Source organism: Capsella rubella, unplaced genomic scaffold (genome assembly GCF_000375325.1).
Source record: "Capsella rubella cultivar Monte Gargano unplaced genomic scaffold, Caprub1_0 scaffold_7, whole genome shotgun sequence".
In the NCBI taxonomy this organism is placed as follows: domain Eukaryota; kingdom Viridiplantae; phylum Streptophyta; class Magnoliopsida; order Brassicales; family Brassicaceae; genus Capsella; species Capsella rubella.
Window position 1 is genome coordinate 7,027,346 of NW_006238917.1, and position 27,039 is coordinate 7,054,384.

General features: G+C 34.1%; 6 protein-coding genes across 12 annotated transcripts; 5 read left to right on the forward strand and 1 right to left on the reverse strand.

Annotated features, from left to right (window-relative positions):
* Positions 1-888: 888 nt before the first annotated feature.
* LOC17878668 (protein INAPERTURATE POLLEN1) lies at positions 889-1,707 on the forward strand. Its single transcript, XM_006285378.1, has one exon. The coding sequence runs from the start codon at positions 889-891 to the stop codon at positions 1,705-1,707; it is 819 nt and encodes a 272-aa protein (XP_006285440.1).
* Positions 1,708-5,325: 3,618 nt separating this feature from the next.
* On the forward strand, positions 5,326-8,415 carry LOC17877750 (probable trehalose-phosphate phosphatase G). Of its 2 annotated transcripts, none has more exons than XM_006283875.2 (9): positions 5,326-5,573; positions 6,266-6,306; positions 6,395-6,815; positions 6,903-7,043; positions 7,131-7,202; positions 7,297-7,422; positions 7,513-7,749; positions 7,839-8,072; positions 8,156-8,415. In XM_006283875.2, exons 3-9 carry the CDS (start codon positions 6,558-6,560, stop codon positions 8,219-8,221), a joined length of 1,134 nt encoding a protein of 377 aa, XP_006283937.1. In that variant the 5' UTR covers positions 5,326-5,573; positions 6,266-6,306; positions 6,395-6,557; the 3' UTR covers positions 8,222-8,415. The 2 variants fall into 2 exon arrangements, with proteins under 2 accessions (XP_006283937.1, XP_023635438.1); XM_023779670.1 differs by lacking the exon at positions 5,326-5,573 and adding an exon at positions 5,591-6,182.
* A 1,678-nt stretch (positions 8,416-10,093) lies between these two features.
* LOC17879495 (probable xyloglucan galactosyltransferase GT19) lies at positions 10,094-13,612 on the forward strand. 2 transcript variants are annotated; one of them, XM_023779780.1, is made up of 2 exons: positions 10,094-11,607; positions 13,413-13,612. In XM_023779780.1, the coding sequence occupies exon 1, from the start codon at positions 10,232-10,234 to the stop codon at positions 11,558-11,560; it is 1,329 nt and encodes a 442-aa protein (XP_023635548.1). In that variant the 5' UTR covers positions 10,094-10,231; the 3' UTR covers positions 11,561-11,607; positions 13,413-13,612. The 2 variants fall into 2 exon arrangements, with proteins under 2 accessions (XP_023635548.1, XP_006283747.1); XM_006283685.2 differs by lacking the exon at positions 13,413-13,612 and adding an exon at positions 12,292-12,409.
* Positions 13,613-15,703: 2,091 nt separating this feature from the next.
* Positions 15,704-18,857, forward strand: LOC17880528 (adenine phosphoribosyltransferase 3). Its single transcript, XM_006284543.2, has 6 exons — positions 15,704-15,942; positions 16,206-16,316; positions 18,023-18,115; positions 18,212-18,361; positions 18,465-18,523; positions 18,619-18,857. Exons 1-6 carry the CDS (start codon positions 15,858-15,860, stop codon positions 18,670-18,672), a joined length of 552 nt encoding a protein of 183 aa, XP_006284605.1. The 5' UTR covers positions 15,704-15,857; the 3' UTR covers positions 18,673-18,857.
* A 1,120-nt stretch (positions 18,858-19,977) lies between these two features.
* On the reverse strand, positions 19,978-20,804 carry LOC17879481. The gene has a single exon (XM_006284288.2). It carries the CDS (start codon positions 20,764-20,766, stop codon positions 19,978-19,980), a length of 789 nt encoding a protein of 262 aa, XP_006284350.1. The 5' UTR covers positions 20,767-20,804.
* Positions 20,805-21,778: 974 nt separating this feature from the next.
* LOC17880273 (probable lipid phosphate phosphatase beta) lies at positions 21,779-24,266 on the forward strand. Of its 5 annotated transcripts, XR_002833118.1 has the most exons (4): positions 21,779-22,485; positions 23,473-23,599; positions 23,767-23,889; positions 23,975-24,266. XR_002833118.1 is itself a non-coding variant. In XM_006284811.2 (3 exons), exons 1-2 carry the CDS (start codon positions 21,848-21,850, stop codon positions 23,579-23,581), a joined length of 747 nt encoding a protein of 248 aa, XP_006284873.2. In that variant the 5' UTR covers positions 21,779-21,847; the 3' UTR covers positions 23,582-23,599; positions 23,767-24,266. The 5 variants fall into 5 exon arrangements, 3 of the variants coding, with proteins under 3 accessions (XP_006284873.2, XP_023635649.1, XP_006284483.2); XM_006284811.2 differs by having other exon boundaries at positions 23,767-24,266; XR_002833119.1 differs by having other exon boundaries at positions 21,781-22,485; positions 23,466-23,599; positions 23,767-24,266.
* The last annotated feature ends 2,773 nt before the right edge of the window (positions 24,267-27,039 follow it).

Below are 27,039 nucleotides of genomic sequence, written 5' to 3' on the forward strand. Positions count from 1 at the left end.
CAAACTCCGACTTGTCCCAGGGACATCGAAGAATGTAGCGACATATTTGGCATCGGAGCAGTTCTCAACACTCAAACAGTGAGGCCGTGCTGCGATCTCGCGGCTGGGCTTGACAACACTATGGCATCTGTATGCATCTGCGATGCCATTAAACTCACAGGTCTCAGTTCTTCCTATACTTTGGGACTTGCTAAAGTTCTTTTCCTGTGCTATATCGACTATCCACCAGGTTTTAGATGTGATCCATTCTCTTCATCACAAAATTAGCAGACCGGTTCTGTATTATCGGATAATAATGGTGCAAGTATGTTTCTCTGATAATTTATACGTGTGTTTAGCATGATTATGTTGTTTTTGAAATAAAGTTTAAGCATTCCCACTGTTTTCACATGTTTGGGGGACAAGAAGACGATCTTATCTTTGCAAGAATCCAAACACCAGACTAGTTAATAATTTCATCATCAGTGATCTTTGTTCAAAAGATTATACTAACTTACGATATGTCATTTTCTAATGTTTTCTATGGACCTTTGAAATGAAATTACAGATTTGTATAAAATATCTAATAAGACTAATATATATACATTATTTGGCTTTTGGAAGAACGAATAGGTAATGCTACCTAGACGAGAGAGCCTTTAGGAGAATTTTGTGTCTTGTGTCTGCAAGTTAAAAGCCCACTAATTGGTGGTATAGACCTTGTTATTAAACCGAACTGAATCAATTGAATTTAGGAGAATCAGTTTGATTTCACTTAAACCGATACGGCGATTACACTGGTCAAGTTATATATATAGCCTTCCCTCTAAAACAAAACAAACCCTCGAGAAATCTTTATTCACAAAGACACAAAGCCTCCATACTCGTCGTCTTCACTATCCAAGAAATATGCCTTTCTCTTTCTTCTCCCGCAAGAAACCTTCTCGTCGGTTCAATGACTTCTACGAAGACTGGCTCAAAACCCTAACCGAAAACTGCCTCCCTCTCCTCCGTCAATCACTTTCCTCCGCCGCTTCAGCTTCCGTCCTCTCTTCCAACGTAGATCTCGTCCTCCGTCACCTAGTCTTGTACTACGAAACCCTAGACCTCGCCGCGGATCACAACACCATCCCTTACCTTCTCTTCTCTTCATGGCGCAACTCGCTCGAGACTCCGTTTCTCTTCCTCGGCGATATACATCCTTACCTCCTCACTAATCTCCTCCGTTCTTTCATCGACCGTGAGAATCAAGATTCCGATGAAGAAGAAGACACCTCTCTTGATCTCGTGAACCAACCGTTGAAGATCTCGACTGCGTGGAAAGACCCTTCTGATGAGCTGGTGCGAAGGATCCATCAGATTGAGTGTACGATGAGGCTTATGGTTCCTGGTTTGATGGATCGTATGAGGAAAGCACAGAGAGGTTTCGTGGCTCGTGTTTCTGAGAGTTGGGTCTCGTCGTATCAAGTTGGGAAGAAGAAGAAGCTTGCTGCGGTGGTTGCGACGGCTTCAGTGGCCGTGGATGAAGCGGGGAAGGAAGAGATGGAAGAGCTCGTGAGTATATTTGTTGATGCGAACCGTTTGAGGAAGAGTGTGATCATGGACATTGTTGGAGCTACGAGTGAGCATCAGGCTGCTCTGTTTCTTGAAGGTTTATGTCAGTTTCTTGTTGGCTTTAAAGATCAGGTCCTTCTTCAAAATTTCGAGATTCTTGCATTGCCCAATTAAGATGGTTGAATGATGAATCAGATTTTATTTCTCCGGTTAGGAATTTTTTTAGCAAAAAGAGAAAGTATGTTTACAAAATGTAATTCTTGTGTGTATTTTGCACTTGTGTGCTACGGTTTATAAACTTCTTTAGGTCAGTTTCTTCTTATTGCTTTGGTTTGATGCTAATAAAGTGTACTTAAAAGGGCTTTGAAGGAGTATAAAAAAATATTCTAATGCTCTTTTTGAAGCAGGTAATAAGAACAGAAATATTTGGGAATGATTTGAGATTTTGTTATGCCTAATTTGAAGCGTTTTATTGGTTGTGAATCTTGCATTTTAGTGATTGTATATGTTTAACCAAGATGGGTTGAGATTTGAGAAGCATCATGCGGCCCAAGAAGAAACCCAATAGGCTTGTAAATACCCTCTTTTGTTGTCGAAGAGGATCGAGAGTCGAAACTGAAAAAATGGTTTCATAGTAGTTTGAAGTCATCTAAAACGTGTAATAGTACAAGAAAACTTACAAGAAACTCATTTGAAACAGTTTGATAGTATTGAAACGTTTTAAATGGCTTCGGTTAATCATATGGGCAACTCAAAATCTTCAACAACTATTCTAGAAAATAATTAAAGACTTGACCATAACGTCGTCGTCGTCGACCAAACTAATTAAGTACCCCTAGAAAATAAACGAGGGAGTTAATTAATTGGGTGTTATGTGTACTGTGAAAGAGACATATCAACCGTTTTGAAATCATCAAATACTCATGCAATTTATAATACTTTATACTATTAAACATGGCCTGGCCAACAGGTCATATATTATAGAAGACGATACACGACTTATTCTCGAGGATTAGTTGAATCTATTTAGTGCTTCTCACTTCTTACCATTTCTTTAACGAGTAATATGCTTCATCTGTTGTTAGCTGGCATGTTCTACATGTGTATATATAAATGATCATTTTCATAATTTATTGTCACTCTCAGTATGATATTAGGAATGTTGATCATATGATAAAATATTATTTAATCGGTAGGTTGGGATTATTAACCATTTACAGAAAATATAGAAAATTGTAAACTCAATAATAGTCACGTAACATGTGGTATGCTCTATTTATAAGTTGTTTAATCTATTGGATCCTTAATATAGGATCTTGTAATTAATTATTTTTTGTGTTAATATTGCAATCAAATTTATGTTATATTCTTATAATTAATATTGTATTTTTGTGTGTTATGCTTGTATCATAAGTTGCATGATTTCTAGTGTATCACACAACATACTCTTTGGTAGATTTATGTGTATTTGTCACAATTTACCATGATACTGTTATAAAACAACTTAATCATCGCAGTAAGCCATTTTGCATATATATATCTCACTAACAAATTTATCCCATGCATGATCTATATATATATATATATATGATTGTTCACATATAAACAGACTAATTTTGTTTAGATTCTATTAGAAAACCTGTCGAGCATCTGAGTATATATAGAAGCCAGATCATGAAATAACTTGGGATATATACGATGTATGCTTTGACTGTACGCGTAAAGATACGTGGAGACACATATGCAAAATGACTTATAACATTATATGATAACCTATAACATATAATGTTGCCTTATCATTATCAGTCGATAACATGTGGACATTGACAAAATAAGCTTCAAGTTAGTGGTCGGCATGCACACATGATTTTTTTTTTTTTCATTATTGAACTAACATTTTCTACACACCAACCTGTATTCACACCCAAACAAATGTTTTTTTTTAAATGTAAAATTAAAATGGTTAACTAGTTACAGGCTGTTTATTTTTCTGCATTACATACAATAATATCGCAAAAACTATAAAAACAGAGGAAAAGTGAATGTGATTTCTATATTCAACCTAAGATTTACATCACTATCTTTTAACCTAAAGTTTTTTTTTTGTAAATAGGAAAGTGTGAGAAGGTGTATGAGAGTCAGCAATGTGTCATTCATATATATATATACATACATACGCTTACTCAAATGTTCTCTCCTTTATACTTGAACCTTTTTCGTCAAATACGAATTCATGGATTTGTCCGTTTTGGTAAAAGTATATAAGTTGTGTCATAATGTCGTCAGCATATGGTTGTGACTCGTCAATCGTCATATGATGCAGCGTAGGATACACGTGGTGAACCTTCCAAAGCCGGTGCAAAGACAAAAAACCAAATCTATCTCTCATTTTTTCTTTCAACTTTTTAAGTACTCTGACCAATTACATATTATTATTATTATTTCAAAAGCTGTTTATATACTGAAAATTTCTTCTTCCTTTTAGGGGCGGGGGGGGAAGATAGTTTTATATAGCTACCATGAAAACATGATTTAAAATCAATTACTATATGATTTTGTTATCATCCCACACCACCAAAAGGGTAATTAACAAAACATGCAAATGGCTAAACAAAAGTGATCACAGAGAACAAATCACAGCCGTTTGTTCAGTAATCATACATATTCATATAATCATACCTAACTTTACTCCTTAAAAAATCTTTCGAGTTATAATTATTGTAGGTCCCGTGATTTATAACTATTCATCATTTTAAACACCACAATAAGAGTTAGGACCCATGTCATTTATGATTTATGTCATGTTCATTACGAATTACACAATTTCAATAGAGAGTGTAACTCGTGTATATATAATTATTGTCCATCTTGTATGTAATTTGGTTGAACGTCAAAAGGTGTAATGATAATCAAATAATGGTGGTGACACCGGAACTAGAACAAGGCAAGTTCCTCGTCTCCTCGAGGTTAATGGGCCCATTCTAGGCCCAACTAACACGTGGTTACTTTACCCATTAGTAGTTTAACACGTGGCGCCTATGATTATTTTCACTTCACTTGACTCGTATCCACGTGTCCGTCAACGAACCAGCTAAAACAACTAACGGTTGTTGTTTTTATTATGGTTTTATTTTTTTTAGTGAACACGGTTTCTAATTTATTAGTAATTTCTCAGTCGATTTTTTTTTTGTTTTGGAAAATTATCATTCTAGAAATCTAGAGCCAGTATGACGGCTGTTTCACGCCGTTTAACTTTAAACATACAACATAATTAAGTATTGTTAAAAAATTATTTGTTTGGTCAAGTGAAAAATTAATTTTCTACAAATTTGGTATGCGACCAAAGATTTGAAACGTAAAATGAAATTGCAATGTAATATACAGTACATACATACTACTCGTTCAAAGATTCCACAAAATAAAAAAGTAATTAATTTAAGAAACAAATATGAATGATACAGAAAAAAAGAAAAAAAAAATGAAGATGGACTAATTAATGAGGAACTCGTGAATGAACAAGTAATTTAATGAGAAACTTGTAACGTGGGTCTTTGGTCGTCCGAATGGCAAAATTGGTAAATAAGTCAAACATGGGCGGTCTTTTCGAGATTAAACAAACGAAATAGCCTAAATAATTAACCTGGTTAACCACGTCTCTCTCTCTGTCTCTCTGAGATACTGACTTTTTTTTAAAATATTTTTAATTTTTAATTATAATAGTGTTATTAGAATGGAGAGAAGTCTATAAATACGAAAGCTCATCTCCTTCATTTTCTCCCTTCTCCTCCTTCCTTCGTCTCCTCCTAAATTCCTATTTTTTCGCAGCCTCTTTCGCAAGTTTTAGGGTTTCTTTTTTTCAAAAAAAGGAAACAATCCCTGATCTCTCTCTCTCTCTCTCTCTCTCTCTCTCTCTCTCTTTCTTTCTCCTTTCGCGATCCCTGGGATTTTGTTTTCGAAAGGAGAAAAATCTGCATTTTCTCCAGATTCTCTAAACCTCTGTTTTTTGTGTTTTTTTACACACAAAGCTCCCTTTGAATCAGGTACGTTCTCGTTATGTTTCTCGATCCGTTTTAGGTTTTATTGTGTGGATCTCCTTCGTATTCAAAATCCTCTTTTTTCTCGATTGGAAAATTCTACCCCTTTTGCTCTGTTTTGAATTCGGCTCTGTTCTCTCCTACCATACAGACACAACATTGGTTTCTGCAAAAACAAAAACATTGTCTTCGTTGTATTTGGGAGTGTGTTAAATGTGAAAATACTAGTACTATTACGAACGACATGTCTTGAATTGGTTCCATTTTTGTTTATACGCGTGATTTGGTCAAATATTTTTGAGTGATTACGCTGTTTTTTTTATAATTGTCGGTAGACAGAAGACTCTTTTTAAAAAAGTAAATGAGTTTAGCTGTCCTAAAGAAGAAGGCAGTTTGAAAATTTCGGTACTTGTCAAAATCAGTGGCTCCTTTTTCCTATATATGCATTAAACAACAGGATGGGTTACACATGACTCTCTTTTTTGACTTTTCTGTGTTCTTCTTGTTTCCTCTCCCCCTCTACTTTTGCTTTAATGCCAACATTAAATTACACCCTCTGTGATGGATACACCAAAAAGATTACTAAACCTTGGATTTTGCGTGATCCTGGTACATGTATGTACAACTACTTCATTCATGACATAAGACTGCTTTTGCAGTCTGATCTAACTCAAATCGTTTGTTGGACAATTATATAGGTTTTGTGGTAATAAGCTGAAGATCTAGTAGAGATGATAAGGTAATGTATAGAGAAACATCTGCTTTGTATTGGATTTTGTTTTGTCAATTTTTTGCTGAGTGTTCTGTTTTTGTGGTTACCTTTTCAGCTTTCAGGGAGCCTACTTTTAATGGATGCTTTACAAACAAGCAGTGACAAGAAAACACTAAAGAAGTGGTTTTTCATTGACAAGAGAGTTGGATAAAGAAGATAACGCAAGTGTGTTTTAGAAGAAAAGCCATCGAATTTAATTTGTAATTGTTTGTAGTTCGATGGATTTGAATATAAGTAAGACCAACCCTGTTCTTACTGACCCTACTACACCAGTCAACAAATCAAGACTCGGATCATCCTTCCCTTCTGGTAGATTCATGATGAATTCTAGGAAGAAGATTCCTAAGCTCGACGATGTTAGATCCAACGGTTGGTTGGATGCGATGATATCCTCGTCCCCACCGCGTAAAAGGCTTGTCAAGGATTTCAACGTTGAGATTGCTCCTGAAGATGATTTTGCTCAACGAGCCTGGATGGTAAATATACTAATATCTCAAAAAAAAATGTTTGATCTCTCTATTAAATTACTCTGTTTCACTATTTTCATTCTTTAATCTTGACAGCTCAAGTATCCTTCAGCGATTAGCTCGTTTGCACATATTGCAGCTCAAGCAAAGAACAAGAAGATAGCTGTGTTTCTAGATTATGATGGAACGCTTTCTCCAATAGTCGATGACCCTGATCGCGCCATCATGTCTGATGCGGTAAGAACTAAAACTCCTTTTTGATAAGTTTTTACTCTTTGGACTGAAACACTAAAAGGCTAAGTCTGCTCTACCTATCTCTCTCAGATGCGTGCTGCTGTTAAAGATGTCGCTAAATACTTCCCAACAGCAATCATTAGTGGTAGAAGCCGTGACAAGGTGAAACTTCTAAACCATGATTCATGTATTAGTTGTATCCAAGCTCAGTTCAACCAATAAAAACTTCTAATACTGTTTGAGTTTGCTTATGCAGGTCTACCAATTGGTAGGACTAACCGAACTCTATTACGCGGGTAGTCATGGGATGGACATAATGACTCCTGTAAATCTAAATGGGTCGCTTGAAGACCCCAACTGTATAAAATCAACTGACCAACAGGTGAGAGATCATTACTTTCATTTTTATTCAAATATATATGAAATCAAATCTTGTATCTTCTTATCTTTTTTTTCCCTTTTTCTTGAATAGGATGAGGAGGTAAATCTCTTTCAGCCTGCTAAAGAGTTCATACCCGTCATCGAAGAGGTATACAATAGCCTCGTTGAAATAACTAAATGCATCAAAGGTGCAAAAGTGGAGAACCACAAGTTCTGTGCCTCTGTACATTACCGTAATGTTGACGAGAAGGACTGGCCAATCGTTGCTCAACGCGTTCATGACCACCTGAAACAATACCCTCGCCTGCGTCTAACTCACGGGAGAAAGGTACTTACTTTACTTGAGGAACAAACATGCATCACTCTGGTCTCACGTTCGATCCAAATCTCTTAACACAGTTTTGTTTATATGATCAGGTTTTGGAGGTTCGTCCTGTGATCGGGTGGAACAAAGGAAAAGCAGTCGAGTTTCTGTTGGAATCTCTCGGATTAAGCAACAACGACGAGTTCCTCCCAATCTTTATCGGAGATGATAAGACCGATGAAGATGCATTCAAGGTACTGAGGGAAGGGAACAGAGGATTTGGGATATTGGTATCCTCTGTACCTAAAGAAAGCAATGCATTCTACTCTCTTAGAGACCCTTCCGAGGTATACTAATCGTTTCTAAATCATCATATAGTATTATCTTAGTATGTGGATTTGTAACATGTAAGTTTTGGTATTGGTTGCAGGTGAAGAAGTTTCTCAAGACTTTGGTGAAATGGAAGAAGATGGAAAACTCTACATCAAGTTTTTGATGATTGTGTAGGAGAATCAGAAGCTTCGTTCTACACTGCTTTTTTAAAATGTTCTTTTACCCTTTTAGATTTCTTTTCTTCTTCTTCTTCATAATTTCTACTTTTATATCTTAATTTATCATTTTTTCCCATATGATCCGTTAACTAAAGCTGTATTAAAAATTAAACTCTTTCGTAATTTCACAATTATCTCATGTGCTGTATTGAAACTTGAAAGTGGTACATAAAATGGATCCTCTATTCTTCGAATCTTTGGATTCAGATTAGAGTTTTAACCTAAGTCTTAAATCAATCTTTTATCATTAACAGAGACTATTTATATCTATGTTTTTATTTATTCTGAAGATAACACTAATCAGTACTTCAATTATCATAAATACGTATCTCTAAAAATATATGGATCTTCTAATTTGTTTACATAAATGTCATTTTTACAACTGAAGTAATCATATAATTATCATTGCGTCACAAACAAATTATGTACAGTCGAATTAAATTTGTTATAATAGTTTCTGAATATTGTTTATAAATTGAGATTACAAGATTAATATATAATGTTAGATTATCCAAATTTGGTCCCTTCAAGATTTTCATCTTAACAAACAGTTTTTTTTTAAAAAAATTTAATAAAATTTTTAATTAAAATAATTAGTTTATAAAAGTTATATGGTATACAAGAAAGACAAATGAAATTATATAGTTAATTGTTTAGCTGCTCAATTAACTCTTCTAGGGCTATTTCAACAAGTATCACACCAATTTCCTTGATAACAAGAATATTCTTAATTAAACCATATTCTCTAATTCATTAGTTGGGTTTATGAGTTTAAACATTTGTACCCATAACCAAAAGTTATATATAAGTTGTCACAACTTTGATCAAATCACCAACAACTTTCTTTCGGAACGGCCATTTTTTATTTAGTGAGGTTGAAAACAATAACCTAATTTAGTGTTGTCTTCTAGTTTTTTTATCGAGAAGGCTGAGATACAAATTCTATAAACAGTCAGTCTTGATTATGAAGTCACATTAGTATATAGCCTTTATGGAAAAAGTATTATATACCTTTAAAATCAATACTATTTAATTTTCTATAAAATGATATATTTAATGTGGGAGAAGAAAGAGTAATACATTCCTTAGACTAAAATTTATAATGTAATCATTTTAATAATCCATTAAAAACCAAAAAATTAAAGAAAATACAAATATTTTGTAAAAAAAAAAAATATAATATTACTCAAGACAAAAAGTGGTAGTTAATATAAAAAAGAAAGAAATAATTTGGAAAGTATTAAATATTATGACGTTATAATCATAGTAAGTGATAATGAATCTTAAAGATTGTGTGAAAAAGTAATCTTCGAAGAACCTAATGGCTAATAATGAAATATGACTAAAAAGAAAGAAAAAAAAAGCTCAAACAAATGTACCAGTGAAAAGCAAAGTGACATTTTGGGGATCGAACTCGTAATAACAACAACCAAGTTATAACCGAATTGAGGCCATACGACGGAATCTGTTTAACCAGAACCGAATCTAATAAATTCAATTTGGTTCAGTAAAATAAAAGAACCATACCAGTATAAACCAAATGTGGTTTTCATTTGCTTTCTTATTTTATAAATGGAAAAATAATTATTGAACAAAAATTACCCATTTCCTCCGAGACCGCGACACACACACACTCACACGAACCGAGTTTATCGTGTTCAAAATTCCACGAGCACCGTTAGATTCTCTTCTCTTCTTTAGATATCAAAAATTTATTTTTATGTTTTTAACCAGAAAGAGATCCACGATTCAATTATTGCCTCATAATTATAGAATTATAATACTTGAAGTCTATTTATTATGGGTCTATTATCTATTAAAAGTAATCTCGATCAAATTAAGTAATTCTTCTAAAGTTCATGGCTTCCTTTTGCAATTACCAAAAACATTTCCTACCATGAACAAAGAGAGAGACAAAGAAACTACCACTCTCACTCCGACAAACCTCCATAACAATGGCTTCCAAATCCACCGTCACAACATTGACCACCTTCTTCTTCTTCATCATAATCTTCATCTCCATCGAACCTAAAGTTCAGTCACAGCAAATCTCAACCGTCGATTCAGAATGCACAGGCCGTTGGATCCACATCCGTACACTCCCATCAAGATTCAATCTCGATCTCCTCTCAACTTGTAATCGTTACCCACTCACCGACGATCTCTGCCCTTACTTAGCCAATCACGGACTCGGCCCTAAAACCCATACCCGTACCCGAAGCTGGTATCGAACCGACCCGTTGCTTCTCGAACTCATTTTCCACCGTCGGATCCTCGAATACCCATGTCTCACACCCGACCCGGATCTCGCCTCCGCCGTCTACCTCCCTTACTACGCCGGCATCGATTCCCTCCGTTACCTCTACGGACCCGATTTAAACTCCAGCGCTGATCACGGGTCTGATCTCCTCGAGTTTTTGACCCGTGATCAACCCGAGATCTGGTCACGCCGCTCGGGTCATGACCATTTCCTCGTCATGGCCCGACCCGCTTGGGATTTCTCTCAGCCGTTGACCGTTGACCCTCCGGTCTGGGGAACGTCGTTTCTAGAACGCCCTGAGTTCTTCAACCTGACGGCGTTAACTCTCGAGTCTCGTTTCTGGCCGTGGCAAGAACAAGCCGTCCCTTACCCGACGTCGTTTCACCCACACAGCTTGCCGTTTTTGGAATCCTGGATCCGCCGTGTACGCCGCTCACGGCGAACTTCTCTCATGCTATTCGCCGGCGGAGGAGGCACCTCGTCTTCCCCGAACATCCGCCGTAGCATCCGGTTAGAGTGCACGAGCACAAACGTAACCGAACCGGAATCAAAACCGGATAAAATCTGCGATTTCGTGGACTGCTCAAACGGAATCTGCGAGCACGATCCGATCCGGTTCATGAGACCGATGCTACAGTCATCGTTCTGCTTACAACCACCGGGAGACACACCAACACGGAAAGCTACGTTCGACGGAATCATCGCCGGATGTATCCCGGTGTTTTTCGAAGACCAGACGGCGAAAATGCAGTACAGCTGGCATTTACCGGAATCCGAATACTCGGAGTTCTCGGTGACGATTCCTAAAGAGGATGTTGTGTTCAGAGGAGTTAGGATCCAAGACGTGTTGATGAGTATACCAAAAGAAGAAGTAGCGAGGATGAGAGAGAGAGTTATAGAGATGATGCCTAGAGTTATGTATAGAAGACATGGAGCTTCAATGGGTTTGATGAATAAGAAAGATGCTGTTGATTTAGCCATTGATGGGGTTTTGGAGAAGATCAAATCTAGAAGTTTGATTTGAGATGAGATGAGATGAGATGAGATGATTACTAACAACACTTTAAACAGGTATGTATAATGTTGTTGTTTTAAGTATACTAAATTCTTTTTTTTTGTATGTGGTTTTTTGATTGCTCATGTTGAGATCAGGTTTTATAATCTCATATATATATATATATATATATATATATATATACTAGTTGTTACATTAATACTGATTGTTAAGTCTTGGTAATCTCTATATGATTAGTGATTAGTGTGAAGTTTTAACTAGTCTATGAAGATGTTCTTGTTTTTAGGTGAGTGATATAATGTGATTGCTTTGTATCCGATCACTGCGATCTTTTATGTCTACAAAGCATCAACTATTTAAGTTAAGGGATTCATATAAATTGGGAACAAATCAGCTTTGTCAAATCACATTACAATTGCATGATTAGAGTAGTAACAGCATCCACCATACGAGGTTTACAAACACCAAATCTTTTGCATTTGCATGCAACTACACGTAAAAACACACACACACACACACAATTCTTACAATAAGTTTACAAGTTTTAATGAGTGATTTATCATCTCTCTATGTTTAAACTTTAAACCCATTTTTGTTAATCATATGGATATGGTAAGAATCTTTGTGCATTCTCGCAAACATGTTCGTTGCTATAGATTAACAGTAAAGCCATTATTCCAATAATGAACCCATTTACCTATTTGGGCCTAGTCCAATAATGTTTTTTTTTTTTTCCTTAGAGTTGTGACTGTTTCAAACAATATGCAAGTTATGGGGGATCACATACACTTTCTACTGTATTATTATGTAACAAAAACAACAAAAAAAACTAACATTTTATAAAATTTTTTCTTTGTATATAGGAATTTTGGAAATTTTCTATTATAGTTTCAAAAAGTAAATTTTAACATTACATATCACCTAAATATGGACATATTTAAGTCTCTTACAGTGTCATAAATTCTACTGAAAAAAAATTTGATTTGTTTCATTAAATAAAATTGATATGGCAGAAATTGACAGAACAGAGGAATACAACAGGAAAAAATATCCTAAGGAAAAAGACTTTTTTTTTTCTTAAGGAAAAAGACTTTAAAGATGTGAAAAAAAAATGAGGAGAAACCCAAAAAAAAAAAAAAAAAAAGAGTTAGTGGGGAGGAAGACTAAATGGGTTAATGGAGCACAAGGATTATAACAACTCATCCACATATAAATTTGTGAGATAAGAGTCCAATTGATTCGACTGATTATAGTACACTCCACTCTCATTTTACTTCCTTTCCTTTTGTCCCTTTTTTCCATTAATCCGATACCTTTTGTTTTCCTTAACCTCATTTTTTCAAAGATTATTTATGGGTTAATTTTCTTCTTAATTAGCTAAAAAACAAATTTGGTTAATACCTTAATGGTATATCAAGTTAATGAATTTTGAACTTTGTGATCTATAGTTTTTTTATAAGACCAAGGTTAAAAAAGCAAGAGAGAATCATTATTTGTATGAAAGTTCGTTCAATTGTATACAGCCGAAAAAATCGACTTAGGATTTTTTTCTGTCTTTTCTTTTGTTTTGAAAACATGTAATATAGATAGATTAAAAATAATAAGAATAACAAAAAATATACCATTTTCATACAAAAGTAAAAGTGGGAGTCACAATATGCTTACCAAAAGTGGTCATATGAAATCTAAGACATCATCCAAACCACGGAATAAAAAAGAGAGATTCGCCTACTTTTGCAGCCTACATATACCATTGTTGATGATGCTCCTCTGCTCTCTATTAGTTTGTAACTCTTTTTTTAATATAAATAGTTTCTGTTGATAACAAGGATTTGTATACATTATGTATTGGGGATTCTAGGTTTACGAAGAAGAAGAGGAAGTCATTAAATTGCTAAAGACGAATCAACATCACACTACTAAGTGTTGGACACATTTGTCCCAAGTTAGATTTTGAGCATGTTTCTCCAGATTTAGTGCAATAATTGAGGAACTAGACAGAATAAGAAACGAAATGACTCGTGGAGGGGTAAACTCGTAAGATGCATATTCGACTTGGCCTATCAAAATTCAAAAGGTGGTGAACTTTTTTTCTCATAAAATAAAATAAAAATCTATTCTACACCATGGACAGGTCTAAACTAAAAGCTCCATAAAATTTTTATTTTATAAAAAAATAGACAAAATATAATCTAAAATAGAAAAAGAAAGAAACATCGCTTTCATTTTTATGAGTTTTCATTTTCTTTCGTTTATAATATATACTCTCAATTTTCTACTTATCCTCAATTCCAAAAAAAAAAAACAAAATCTATTACTAGAGATTTGCCACCACACTCAAAAATTCCACTTAGACTTTGTGCAGTAAAGTGTGTTTTTAGATACGAAAGAGTTAGGCGAAATCTTCTAGGCTCTTTGCTCGATCGAACTAGTTGATGATATTTGTTTAGATTTTCTTTTTGACCATAGGAAAAAAAAAGAACAAAGACAATCATATAAGTGAATGACGGGAACCTAATTTATGAGTTTGGTGTTGAAATATCTATCTATCACCGAACTAAATTCTTCAGGACCATCATACTTAGATTTTGGATACACACTTTCATATTTAACCAGCTTATGAGAGTTACACATAATCATTAACAGAACATAATGTTAAGTAGATACATTTCATGGAAATAATATGAATGTAAATTTATTTTTAATTTTTTTGATCATAAATTTATATAATCGCTCGACATAGTTGAGCTTTTTTAATATGTAGTAATATTATACGTATATTTTTATGTCAATAATATACATGATTGCATATATATGATAGTGATCCACAACGACAACAATAGTATAAACCACTAAATTACAATTGTAATGACATTATTTTATCAATTAGAAATATTTTACATCTCTATATGTTTTAGCAACCTAATAATACATGAGAGTCGAATTTCTTGTATAAAATATATGGATTGCAAGAAATATAATCAAGTGGTATATGTGAAAATTTATCCAAAAGTTGTAAAGTTAAAATCACAAACTTATTTCACTCTCCAAGTTGAGGTTTGTTGACTATTTCTTTCCAATCAAATGAAATACAAATAGGAGAAACTCTAACCACATGTTTAGCTTTTAATAATTATAGGACAAACTGAAACAACAACAAAAATAAAATAAAGAGACAAAGAGAGATCAAGTTTATTCTAAAATTTCTAATCTTTGAAGATAAGATAATGAAACAGACCACTTGTTGTCTCTCTGCATTGATATAGCTCTCATAATTTTTAAACGAGGACACTTCTTCGTCTTAAACTTTTTGTATTTATACTAATCATCGTGATAATTGTTTGGTGATACACAAAAAAAAGAAGAAAAAAAGAAAACAATCGAGACAGCCCAATGTTTGAACGACACGTTTAACTCTGTGATCATATCTACTAATGAGACATAGATTAGATATGTCTTGTACTATCACAAAAAAAATAAAATAATAATAATAATAACTAAAATTTTAGAAAGATTCTGGTGTTCTATTTTTGGAGGCATTATTCAATAACCAATGTTAATAGAATATAAACCCAATAATTGATATTATAATAGTTTATTTTTACCTAATATTTTGTGTCTTTGGATTTGATATTTTATATTTATGATACTTCTGAATTAAATTTCTTTCGGTTAAATATTTAAACAACATTCTTTATAAAAATTGTAAGTTTATAACACATCTAATAGAATTTCATTTATAAATGGGTTAGAAAAAAATTATTATGAACCCCATCCACAAAAAATTTAATACAAAGTTTATTAACTTCTTATAGATGATATCAGTTAAAATGTCTAAGTCTTCAAACCTATATGTCATCACCACCTTAGAAACCTATCCAAATGCTTTTTAGATTTTGGAAGATTTTGTTGGATAGCATATTTATTATTTGTTTAGAAGTTTACAACAATATTTAATACAGTTTATTAATTACTATTTTAAAATTAAGTAAATATAAATTTTCATTTTTTTCCTCTCATTTTATTGGCTTTACAGTTGTACAAAGAGAGATTTTGAACACATTTTAAGCACAGGGAATCTAACCAAATATTAATTTTATTTTGTTTATTTAGATATATAAATAGTGGTAAGAAGAGTACTATGACTGCTACACTTTATTTCTCTCTCTCCCAAGCTATAACTTGAACAAGAAAGAGAAGAAGAGAAGATACCCTTTATAAAAACATAACAGAGGGTTTTTACATTCTCTAGTGTTTTGTTTTTGATTATTAGAAAGTCTCTTGTTTTTCTTCTTCTTCGTTGACAATGTCGGGAAACAAAGAAGAAGAGGATCCTCGTATCAACGGAATCAAGACTAAGATCCGTGTCGTTCCTGATTTTCCCAAGAAAGGTAACTTTCTTTACTTCCTTCTTTTGGAATTGTGGTGTGTGTAAGTATGTTATATCCAAGTGTGCTCTGTTTCATCGCATAGGAAGTGTTGTTTTGTGTTTGGCAAAAACTAGTTTTCCCCAAGAAAATGCAGGTGTTTTGTACAGTGTTTTGGTTTTGTTATGAAGTTTGTTGTCATTTGATATATTTTCTTGAAAAGAGCAAAAAAATTCAAGAATTGTTACATTAAAGAGAAAGAAGAGTAAAAAAGATATATTGTGTAGGGATAATGTTTCAAGACATAACAACAGTGTTGTTGGATCCGAAAGCTTTCAAAGACACGATTGATCTGTTTGTGGAGAGGTACAGAGACAAGAACATCTCAGTGGTTGCAGGTAAAATATATATCAAATCTTTTTCTCTCTTCTTTGCAAAATTCATATTTTTTATTTAATTTTGTTTTGTTTGACAGTTGGATATGGTGTAATTTTTATGGATTTACTATTCTAAGAATTCGGCATATTTGAGTGAACTGGATTATTTTATTGTTTTTCAAGATTTTCTGGGGAGAAAATAAAAGTGGGTAGGTCATGAATTTAGTGACGTATAGATTTTTTTTTCAATATGAAAAAAACCATTACTATTTATTTTTATTTTTCTCATATAGGCTAATTTAATGTATATTTTGAACTCGTGAATAGTTGAATTGTTTGGTGCGCGTGTTAAGTTTAGTGGAGTCTTGATTTTGTCTCCAATGCAAATGCTAATTAGTGGAATCTTAAAGGTATAATTCCGAAATCTTTATTTTACATTGAACTTAGATGAAGAATACTTAAAAATTAGGAATAGACATCTCAATTAGGTTGCTCAACTTGGTTATCATCCAAAGTGGTTGTTCTAGTACTTATTGTTTATTTATTTTTATTTTCTCTTTTACGTGGTTGTGTATTTTAAGATTCTTTTAAAGATCTGTTGTTTATAAAGATTAAATGTGTATAAATAAACTAACTTCATATGATATATATATATATATATAACTTCATATAAAGAATTTGATGGTCAATATATACTCAAGTACAAAAATTATAGAAAAAAAGAATCGAATACAGTTTTTTGTTATATCACATATTCTATATATAAAAGAAATTTGGTTGAGACAAGACTCACTCTTATCTCTGAAATCTAATCTTTCAGTGTGATTGAGTGACTGAATGAGATTGATTGCCTGGATCATTCTTCCTTCTAAATCATATAAGAAAAAAGTATACTTATTTTCTATTATATTCTTCCACCTTTTTTTTTATAACAAAAAGCTTATAATTGTTGATCTTACTTATGTGAAAAAGTGTTTGTGTGTGTGTGTGTATGTGGTGTGTATTGTTTGGATAGATGGGTAGTTGAGTGATGGATGTAACCTTTTAAAAAGAGTTGGCCCCCAAAAAACTTGATTTGGGTCTTCTTTCTTTTTCTATCATCATTGTTTTGGCCAATTCTTTTCTTCTCACTTTTTCTGTATGTCTCTCTTCTTCTATGTAATGAAGTACAAAAACTTTTGTAGCTTTGTTACTGTTGTAATATAAAGTATGATGAGGTACATCATTATTTCTCTTTTACTTTTTTTTCAGTTGCCTTTTCAAATCAATAGAATCTTTTGCCTAGACAGATTTAAAAGATAGAAATCACCAAACCTATATACAAAACTCGTTTGATGTATACCAAACTCTATAGTTTTATTTGTGCATGGCACATGGTAACATAACAAAATTTATGTATTTGATGAGTCAAATTCTTTTTAAGTATATGTAGAAAGATGTATTTGTATTTAATTATTAAGCCCATACAATACATGTGTAGACTACATCTACATGAAGCACCGAAACGTATCTTTTTGTGTTAGTGCTCTAGAATCTGTCTATTGGGATTGTTGTTGGGACAGGAGTCTTTCTTTATCTTTCCTTCATTGCTAATGTTCTTAGCTGGACTCTTTGTAATAATAACATATAACAACATACATAATTGTGTTTATCTATATACAAAGAAAGATTAAAGTATTGGGAGTAACGCTACTTAATTATCGAGACCTTCTTTGATATGGTTTCAGGAATAGAGGCTCGTGGTTTCATATTCGGTCCACCAATCGCGTTAGCCATTGGAGCAAAGTTCGTTCCCCTTCGGAAACCAAAGAAACTGCCTGGTTCGAAAACTCGAATACCACCTTTCATATAACTTTTTTTTAAACTAGTACTATTATACATTATATATGCCTAAACATGACATAAAATGTAACTAGGCGAAACGATTTTCGAGGAATACGAGTTGGAGTACGGGAATGACCGGCTCGAGATGCACATAGGAGCTGTCGAGGCAGGAGACCGAGCTTTGGTCGTTGATGACCTAATTGCTACTGGCGGTACTCTCTGCGCTGCCATTAACTTGCTCGGTAACTTAATTCACACATGAAAATTCAATTGAGTTGAACCTAACATATTTGCAAAGATATTCATTTACTCTTGTTTTTTGGTATTATTTGGGGACCATGTTAGAGAGGGTTGGAGCAGAAGTTGTGGAATGTGCATGTGTGATCGAGTTACCGGAATTAAAGGTTCGCTGTCGTGAAAATTTAATACGTTATATTTCGTAACACAATAAATTGAGATCCTCTGATATTGGTGTGACATTTAATACTTTATTTTGCAGGGAAGGCAGAGACTGAAGGGGAAGCCATTATGTATGCTTGTGGAGTACCGATGATGAGAGTTTTTAGCTGAGTTACTTATTTGTATGATGATGATATTATGGGGTTAATTAATTTGGTTTATGCTCCGAAAATTCGGATTATTGCATGCAGACTTTTTATTGGATTATTACAGTACTTTGATGATTTAAGTTCTGGGGATTAGCTGGAACAAATAATTCCTAATTTATTTACTGTTTTTAAAAGTAGTATTAAATCTATAGTATTAGTTACCCCTAATATATACTACTAAATTAGTTAATTTAATTATCGTTTTTGGAGTAACTTTATACATAGCAAGGTAAGATCAATGTGAATGTGCACATAGAGAGATCACATACACACATCATTACACTATCATGATTTTTTTTTTACATATACAACACATCATTACACTATCTTGGTTTATGGGTTGGAGAGTCTATGGGTTAGTGCACATAAATATATGTGTATGTAGGCACACATATATTTTCAAATTATATTTATTACACCCACAAAATTTCAACAAGAGTACAAGACTACAATTCTTTTCATTCAAGATTGAATTTGGAATGACAATATTTACTCTTTCATATCTAACCTTCTTTGAACATTAACATGCTCATGTATTGCTTAAAATGCTTATGCCGAGTTCTTACATATATACATGCATCATAAATGGTTCAGAAACGTAATTATAAGAGACAAATAAAATATTTCTCTAGCTAGAGGTGAAGAAGACAAAGAACTATGATTAGGATCTCCATTGATATTGTAATTATATATCATCATATTTAGTCTTCCACCAGATTGTCTTTGCCATGATTATGTTTTCTCCCAATCACATTTTCTGAAAGTCAAACTAAAACACGTATATCAATCCCCACAAAAGAAAAAAAAAAAAGAGTAGATTAATTGGCCGATGCCATATAAATTTATCTAAATGCTGCACTATATATTAACAAAGTAAAAACTCAAGGACATGAGTGCTTATATTTCTACTCTTATCTTTTAAGATAAAGTGTTTCTTTCCGTAAATTAATAGTTACACATTTCATAACAACACAAAGATATATGAGTCGGACATGTAACTTTTTGTTCAACAGGTTCATGGAGATGATCGATCACAGTATCATGACCTCCCAAACGCTTAAAGCGTTGTACTTAAGCCACTACGACTCAACCCGCAAGAAGAGTTTCATGGACATATATATCATCTTTCTATTAAAGTACTATGATGACCCTTCAAGCAATTCACAACGTTAGTTCTTGAAAACAAAATTACAGTGTTTAGAAAGAAGATATTTAATTATGAAGTGTATTTTTTTAATATATATATTATGTTACAATCTGAAAATGATTAGGAAACAAGGCAACACCGCACGTGTATCAAAGACAAACAACTCGCCGTCACGACCCATTACTGAGTCCGACCCAAACCCGATTCTATCATCTACCCGACCCACTATCACCCGACAAATCATCATCGCCTTCCTTCCTCCGCCGCTCGCGTACGCTTCGCCGCTACCGGAAAACGTACACACAGCCTGACTTTTCCCGCCGGAGAAATCCCACGCGCCGCCATTAAACCCGTCCGGGACAGGATAAAACCTCATCATCTCGTTACCATCAGCCAAACACCGTGCGTCCTCCTCCTCGCACGTGCCTCGGTTTAAACACGCACGTGACTTCACAGCCTCTCTGTACTCTTCGAACCGGGTCACAGTCCTCGACCCGTTTTCTACTTTGAAAATCATCTCGATCCGACCCGGAAACTCGTCGGAGCTCCAGCTTGACTGGAATATAATCTCCACAACGTTCCTCGACGGGTGACCGTCGGGCAGCTCGGTCAGCGTTTCAGACGCTCGGGCAGATTTGCTCCTTCTCGTCCGGGTTTGTGGGTTAACAAGAAGCTCTGTTTCGGTTCGACAAGACTTCAAACGCCTTAAACTCGGGTCGGGCTTCGGGTTTTTCTTGGGTAAACGTGTATCGATCACGTCTTTGACGCAATGTGAGCTCTTACGACTACAAGCGTGACTCGAAGAGATTAGTGATTTAGTAGCTCTAAAGTTGTAGACATCATCGAACGCTTTTGATTTGCATTGCCATGACTTGATCCACCCGTTTGGCATGTTCGTGTTATAGAAGACTTTATTTTGGTTTTGTTCTCTCTTTCTCTGTTTCACAAGTTATGATGAACAATACCCGCGAACGTTTTATTATGATCACTGCAATGACGATTTTACCCTTTTCTCTTTTTTTTTTTTCTTTTGGGCCTGGTCCATAATACTTGCCACTTGGTCCAGTGTGGGTGACTCAAATCATATGCAAGTTGATTTTTGTGAATGTTAAAATTGGTGGTATTAGATTTGAATGTGTTGTGTATACATGCGACTGATTTGATGATGCGGGTTATATTTATGGTTTTCTGTAAAAGTTACTGGTATTGAAGAAGGAATTTATGATTGTAGAAGAGGCAAAAGTGATAGGAGAAGTTAGGTGAAGAAGCCAAAAAATTTGTGTAACATTTAATGAGGAAAGCAAATTGACGCAGTGTTTCCTGATAACGTATCAAGAACTGAGTGGTTTTAAGTGTTGTGTCGGGTGTTATATTTATTGAGATATCGACAATAATAAATAGGAATCCGAGTGATTTTTACTGTAGTGTAATAACAAGGTAAGGGGAATCAGTAGGACCTATATTCTGATATGTTTTTGAACATTTACTTCAGAAAATAGAGAATTAATTAACAAGTATGAACACTATGTTGTAATGAAAGCATTTAGAAAAGGTTTTAACATGACTAATTAGGGATATTGATTGCAATAATGGCTGGTGGTTATGTTGTGCTTGTTTTGTAGTTGCGCTAACGACGATAACATCGAACGTTGCATGCTTGCATATAATAATGTCGCTAGTTCTATTGCTAATTTTACTACGAAACGAAACCTAAGTGAAGTAGTGAACCTTATTTGCTGGTCTTGTTAGTGAGTCTAGTGACGAGTGACTGATTTCTATTCTTAAGTCTTCTTTTCTCTATATGGGCTTTAAAAGGCCCAATACTTATATAGATACCTTTCTCACCTTTCTCCTTTTAGAAAGCGACGTCGTTTCTCTGGACTTGGCTTCATAATTTCAAAACATTTGACTATCTCTTCCGTCTCGAAAAAACGCCGTCGTTTGAATTTAGACTCAAATCTTTAACGGCAGTTATGTCTCCGTCGACGGTGGCGATTTTCGTCGGTCCAATCTTAACGGTTGACGCCGCCGTATCTCGCGCAATTCACACGGCGGCGAAGCCATTCCTCCCACCGTTTTTGCTCCTCCTCCTCGAAATCTCAGCTGATTTTAGATTCTCCTTCCCTGTATCCCTTTCCCTGCTCCTCTCCCCTCCATTACGAGCTTTCCTCGTCCCGTTCCTCCTTGGCCTCCTCTTTGATCTGATCTTCGTCGGAATCGTGAAATTGATCTTCCGTCGTGCTCGTCCCGCTTACAATCACCCTTCAATGTCCGCTGCTGTACCAGCTGATCACTATTCCTTCCCCTCTGGTCACGCGTCTCGCGTCTTTTTCGTTGCTGCATCTGTTCACTTCTTCTCAGCTGTTGTAGAAGCTCCCATGGTTAGTCCAAGCTACACTTTCTTAGATGGATGGGTTAGAGATCATAACGATGGCGATGTGAAAGGTGAGGTTGTGGTGGCTGTATGGATCTGGGCAACATTGACTGCGATTTCAAGGATTCTCTTAGGGAGACATTATGTTCTCGATGTAGCTGCTGGTGCTTGCTTAGGGATTCTAGAAGCTCTCTTTGCTCTTCGATTTCTGAGGTTTGATGAAAAGATCTTTGGAAGGTAACACAAAAAAGTATCCAAAATGTTGTTGTTGGTTTTCAACAAATTGTTATCTAATATTCTTGATGTAATTTCTCTGATCTTAGAAATCCTAAATTTGAAATTGTTTCGATTACATTTGAGAACAGGAATTGTATTGTTCATGAATCAAAGATTGTTGCTTTTGTTTCACTACGAGGATACTGTATGAAATCTTGTGTTATGTTATCTTTAATGTGAGTAATGAGAGATCTTATGCACTTGCAATGTTATCGAGCTAGGCCTGCAAAATGAAAGGCTAAACCTTTCACATTGATGTTATTGTTATCTGAGTATGGTTTTTTTACCTGGACCTGTGGCTGAGATCATCTATGAGCCATCTAAACTGTTTGAAAGAAAGAACTTGTGGATGGATGTTATCTTCTTAGCTTACTCTGTACAGCCTTTTACTATCTCTTTCTATGTAACCTCTCTCGGTTGTTTTCGAGTTTCAAAAAGATAAATTGAGGTAAAAGCACTGGCATGTGGAATGTTGGTAATTAGACTATGACTGATTGATTAGATGTTTTTCGTTACTGGTGAACATGTTATGCTTGCCAATACCTGTGGTTACCTCTGCTTTTGGGAATATTTACTACCTGTGAGTGGGTTTCTATTTCTTTGCTCTCTTTCTTAGTGTAGCCAGCATGTTGTGTACTATGTTACAGAGTCTTTTGTTTATCGTCAGAAAGAAAACCGTTCCTACATACATTTGCTAGATTCATATTATTCTTTCAACCGATGACTTCGCTTTGTTGGATATACTTTTGCAAGCTCGGTCACAGGTTTTCACTCGAATCTCTGTCTCTTCATGTTTCATTTGGTTTTGCTAATCTCATATTTTGTCTAAGATTGGTGAAAGTTATGCATCTGCTACTAGATATAGGTTTATAGGGTATCAGTTTCAACAGGTTAATCTAAGTAGTTCAACGGTTTAGTAGTAGTAACTTAGAATGTTTAAGGTTGCAGGAGATGTGTGTGCAATTGGACCCACCCTGCAGTATGTAAGAGTCTGTCTTCTACGTCTACACTCGTGGAGCAAACTGGGTGGAAGATATTATTTTTAAAATGGCTATAAGTGAAGCTTGAATGAAAGGTCCAAGATTGTTTTATTCTCGAATAGCTTTTTCACCTTCTAAATATTCCTCTTAATTTTTTTTATTTTTTGAAATGTATACGCTGGGTATGATGAATGTAGTGATTGATTGATTTTGACATCATAAACTTGCTAAATTATCGCTGACAGAATTTGTTATGTGTCAGCTGTTTCTACAGCAATTCCTGCAGGGAACTCTGTTGATTAGACTGAGAAAACAGAGTCAAGCTTAGATGGCAAGGAGGTGTAAAGTCCCGATCTGATTATTCAGTTGACATGACTCTTTCACGGTAAAAATTCTCTCTTTCTAAGTTTTATCCACCATATTGGTTCTCGGATTGGTTCTTGATGTTTACCAAATAAACCCGATACCAGAAGCAACCTGTTATGAGTTTGGAGTGAGAGTAGGAGTGTGCTGTGAATTATGGGATTGGTATGTGTTGTTTTCCTTGGATTGGTTCCTGTCATCATTTATGAGGGAGTGTTTTTGAATTATGGGATTGGTATATGTTGTTTTCTTTGTTGTTATGTATGCTGCAAAAGTAGAGGCACAGAAAGTAGGATGGTACATCAAGAACAATGCCCACCATTGGAAAACTCTTTTATCATGAGTTCACATGGTTCTCTCCTGTAGATAAAACAAGGACATACCTTGTTTCAACCTTAATGATCGCTCTTAGTGTTCTGTGGCTATCAAACAAAACCTCTTTTAATATTTCAGTGTCTCCTCATCAGACCCTACCACCATTTCGAGCACGCGGGCGTCGTAGTTTTTTGACAAAACAAAAACTAAGAACAGCCCAAGTTTTATGATTAGCTTAAGAGAGTGAGTGATTAGAACACTAATAAATCAGACTCAGTTACAAAAAAAAGAAAAATAAAAAAAGAGAAAAAGGAGTGGGTATATTGAGTTGAGAGGTGGTGATGGAACTTTGTAGCAGTGAATCTCCTTTTACATCTGAGAGTGGCAGAGAGTTGAAAGAAGGTCTTCTGGTATGGTCATCTCTTTGTTACCATATTTGAGGTGAATTATTGTTGTACTAGAGTTTCTTGTTTTTGCCCTAAATTTTGCAAGTCAAGCACTCCCTCTGTGACTGTGACCACCTAGCTCAGGTAAAAAAAAGTGGATCTGAAGCTAGAGAAAGAGATAAAGGTCTGATGCTGTTTCTGAGTTCATCATTATCATGTCCTGCACTAACCTCCCATAAAAAGCAAGAATATTGTTTGGAAAGAAAAATTTGATTACAGACATGTGAGTCCTTTTTATTAGAAATTCTGAATGAGAAGAGGATAAAATAGTACACACACACACAGTGACACACACACACACCTATAAGAAATACATTTCTTCTTTGAGGCTTTGTCTGATCCATATTCTTTTGTGAAAGTTTGAATTGATTTCTTTATTACATATGATAATTGCAAGTTATTAAGAGGTTTTAACAGCAGGATTTGGTATTAAAAAAAAATATCATAAAACTGAGATTTCTTTTCTTTTTTTTTTTAGGGTGTCATTGTTGGGTTGTCCTCCACTTCCTAGTTTCTATGGCACTCGTGTTCTCATAAACTGTGTAATATTGTTAAAGAAATAAGAAAATATAGACATAGTTTTTTTTGAAAAGGACCACTGTGAGAGGTTGGATTCTACAATAGCAAAGAGAACCTGAAGCACAGAAAAAGAAAAAAAAAAAAAAGGTCAGAAGAGATGACAGACATATTACATTTCTCTTTTTTAACTTTACGTTTGTTCTGTTCATATCTTTGACAACTTATTAATTTTACCACAAAAAGAAGAAGGATTAATTCTTGACTGAGTAAAAACTAAAAATACACCAATCATGAATATTACATTAGAGTGTGGTCGACTAATTGGGGAATTGGGAAAATTGAAGTGATTCATTTAGGGGTCCAAAAGCATATTCTTTAGTTTTTTATATGCAAGTACATATCCCTATTTCTATATAGTTTCATACTTGAATTTTTGGAAAAATGTAACGTCTGCTTTAAGAAAAGTGCTCTGGAGAAACTTTAAAGGTTATCGTTTTTTTAAATGTAAATCCCATATGGGGCAATTGCAAAACCTTTTTCTTCAAAGTCACGGTAAGTAGCAAATCCGTACATAAACATTAAATATGTGATTTTTTTTTTTTGCTTTCTCTAGTAACAACATATATAGTAAAAAAAAAAAAAACCTTTTAATCGATCTTGGTTTTGGAATAATGTTGGAAGTTTTGGACATAACAAATTTTTCTTTGTCTGTCAATTTTTTTTTTTTTAAATGCAAACGTGATTATGATTTTCGTAATCTCTTTCACTAGTTTGGTATAATCCCTCAACAAATTCTACGACAATCTTTCGAAAGTCGAACATGCATTAGCATAGTTCACAAAAACGCTTTCAACTCGGAATATATTGTACACATATTGGAACTTGCGTTTTCTTGAAATTGAAATTATGGAAGAAATGTAATACATTTATTATACACTCCTAGTACATCTATAATAAGAGTCGTCCATACTATATCATATGTGTAAATTGAGTTAAAAAAAAAAAAATATTACTAATTACTAATACATATCTAGATTATTGCAACAAGAAGCTGCAGGTGGTCATGAAGACTTGGAGGTTACTGAATATTTAAATACGTATAGATAAATTGAGTGGGGGAGTGGATGAGTGTGTAATGTTGAGTACTTATGAAACATGGATTTGATATGCAAGCTTTCTTTTGTGTGTGTGTGTGTGTGTATTTCTATTTTTCTTTCTCTTGACCCACGTTTTTGCTTATTATTTATCTCTATAATCTCTTCCTTCCATTGTAATTTTTCACAAATTTAATTCATAAATCAAGCTTTCATTGGATTCCTCTAGATTCAAAATCTATGACACTTTAGTCATTCGATGTCTTGCTTTGGACTCCATTTACATCATACAAGATATTTTCATGCAATTATTATACGTCTATGTTTTATATATACACACCCAACAAAAAAATAAAGACATTAATATTGAATTATTAACAATTTTCACAAGTGTACTATTATCATAAGTTATAGAATTAGTTAGATATACTGGTTTTTGAATGTGTTGTTAGTTGTATATATTTTTATAAAAACTTGTAAGTCTGTAGATTTGCTACACATTTTATTTTATTCTTTATTCGTTAAGATGGGTTCCTAATTCTTATAGATCATCATTTGTTTTTTTTTTTTTTTTCTGATGTAAGGTTTTAATTTTCATCATTGTTTGGCAATTAGATGGAAGTATAGTTGGACATTTAGTCAAAGCACTTTCTGGACAATTATTGAAAGCAATAATATATATTAGAAATTTATCTTCTAATATAAAGTTGGGATAGATAGTACTTAATTATAATAAAAAATATCTTAACCTTCACATCAAAAAAAGTTGAGAGGATTACATGGTTTGGATTTTTTTTA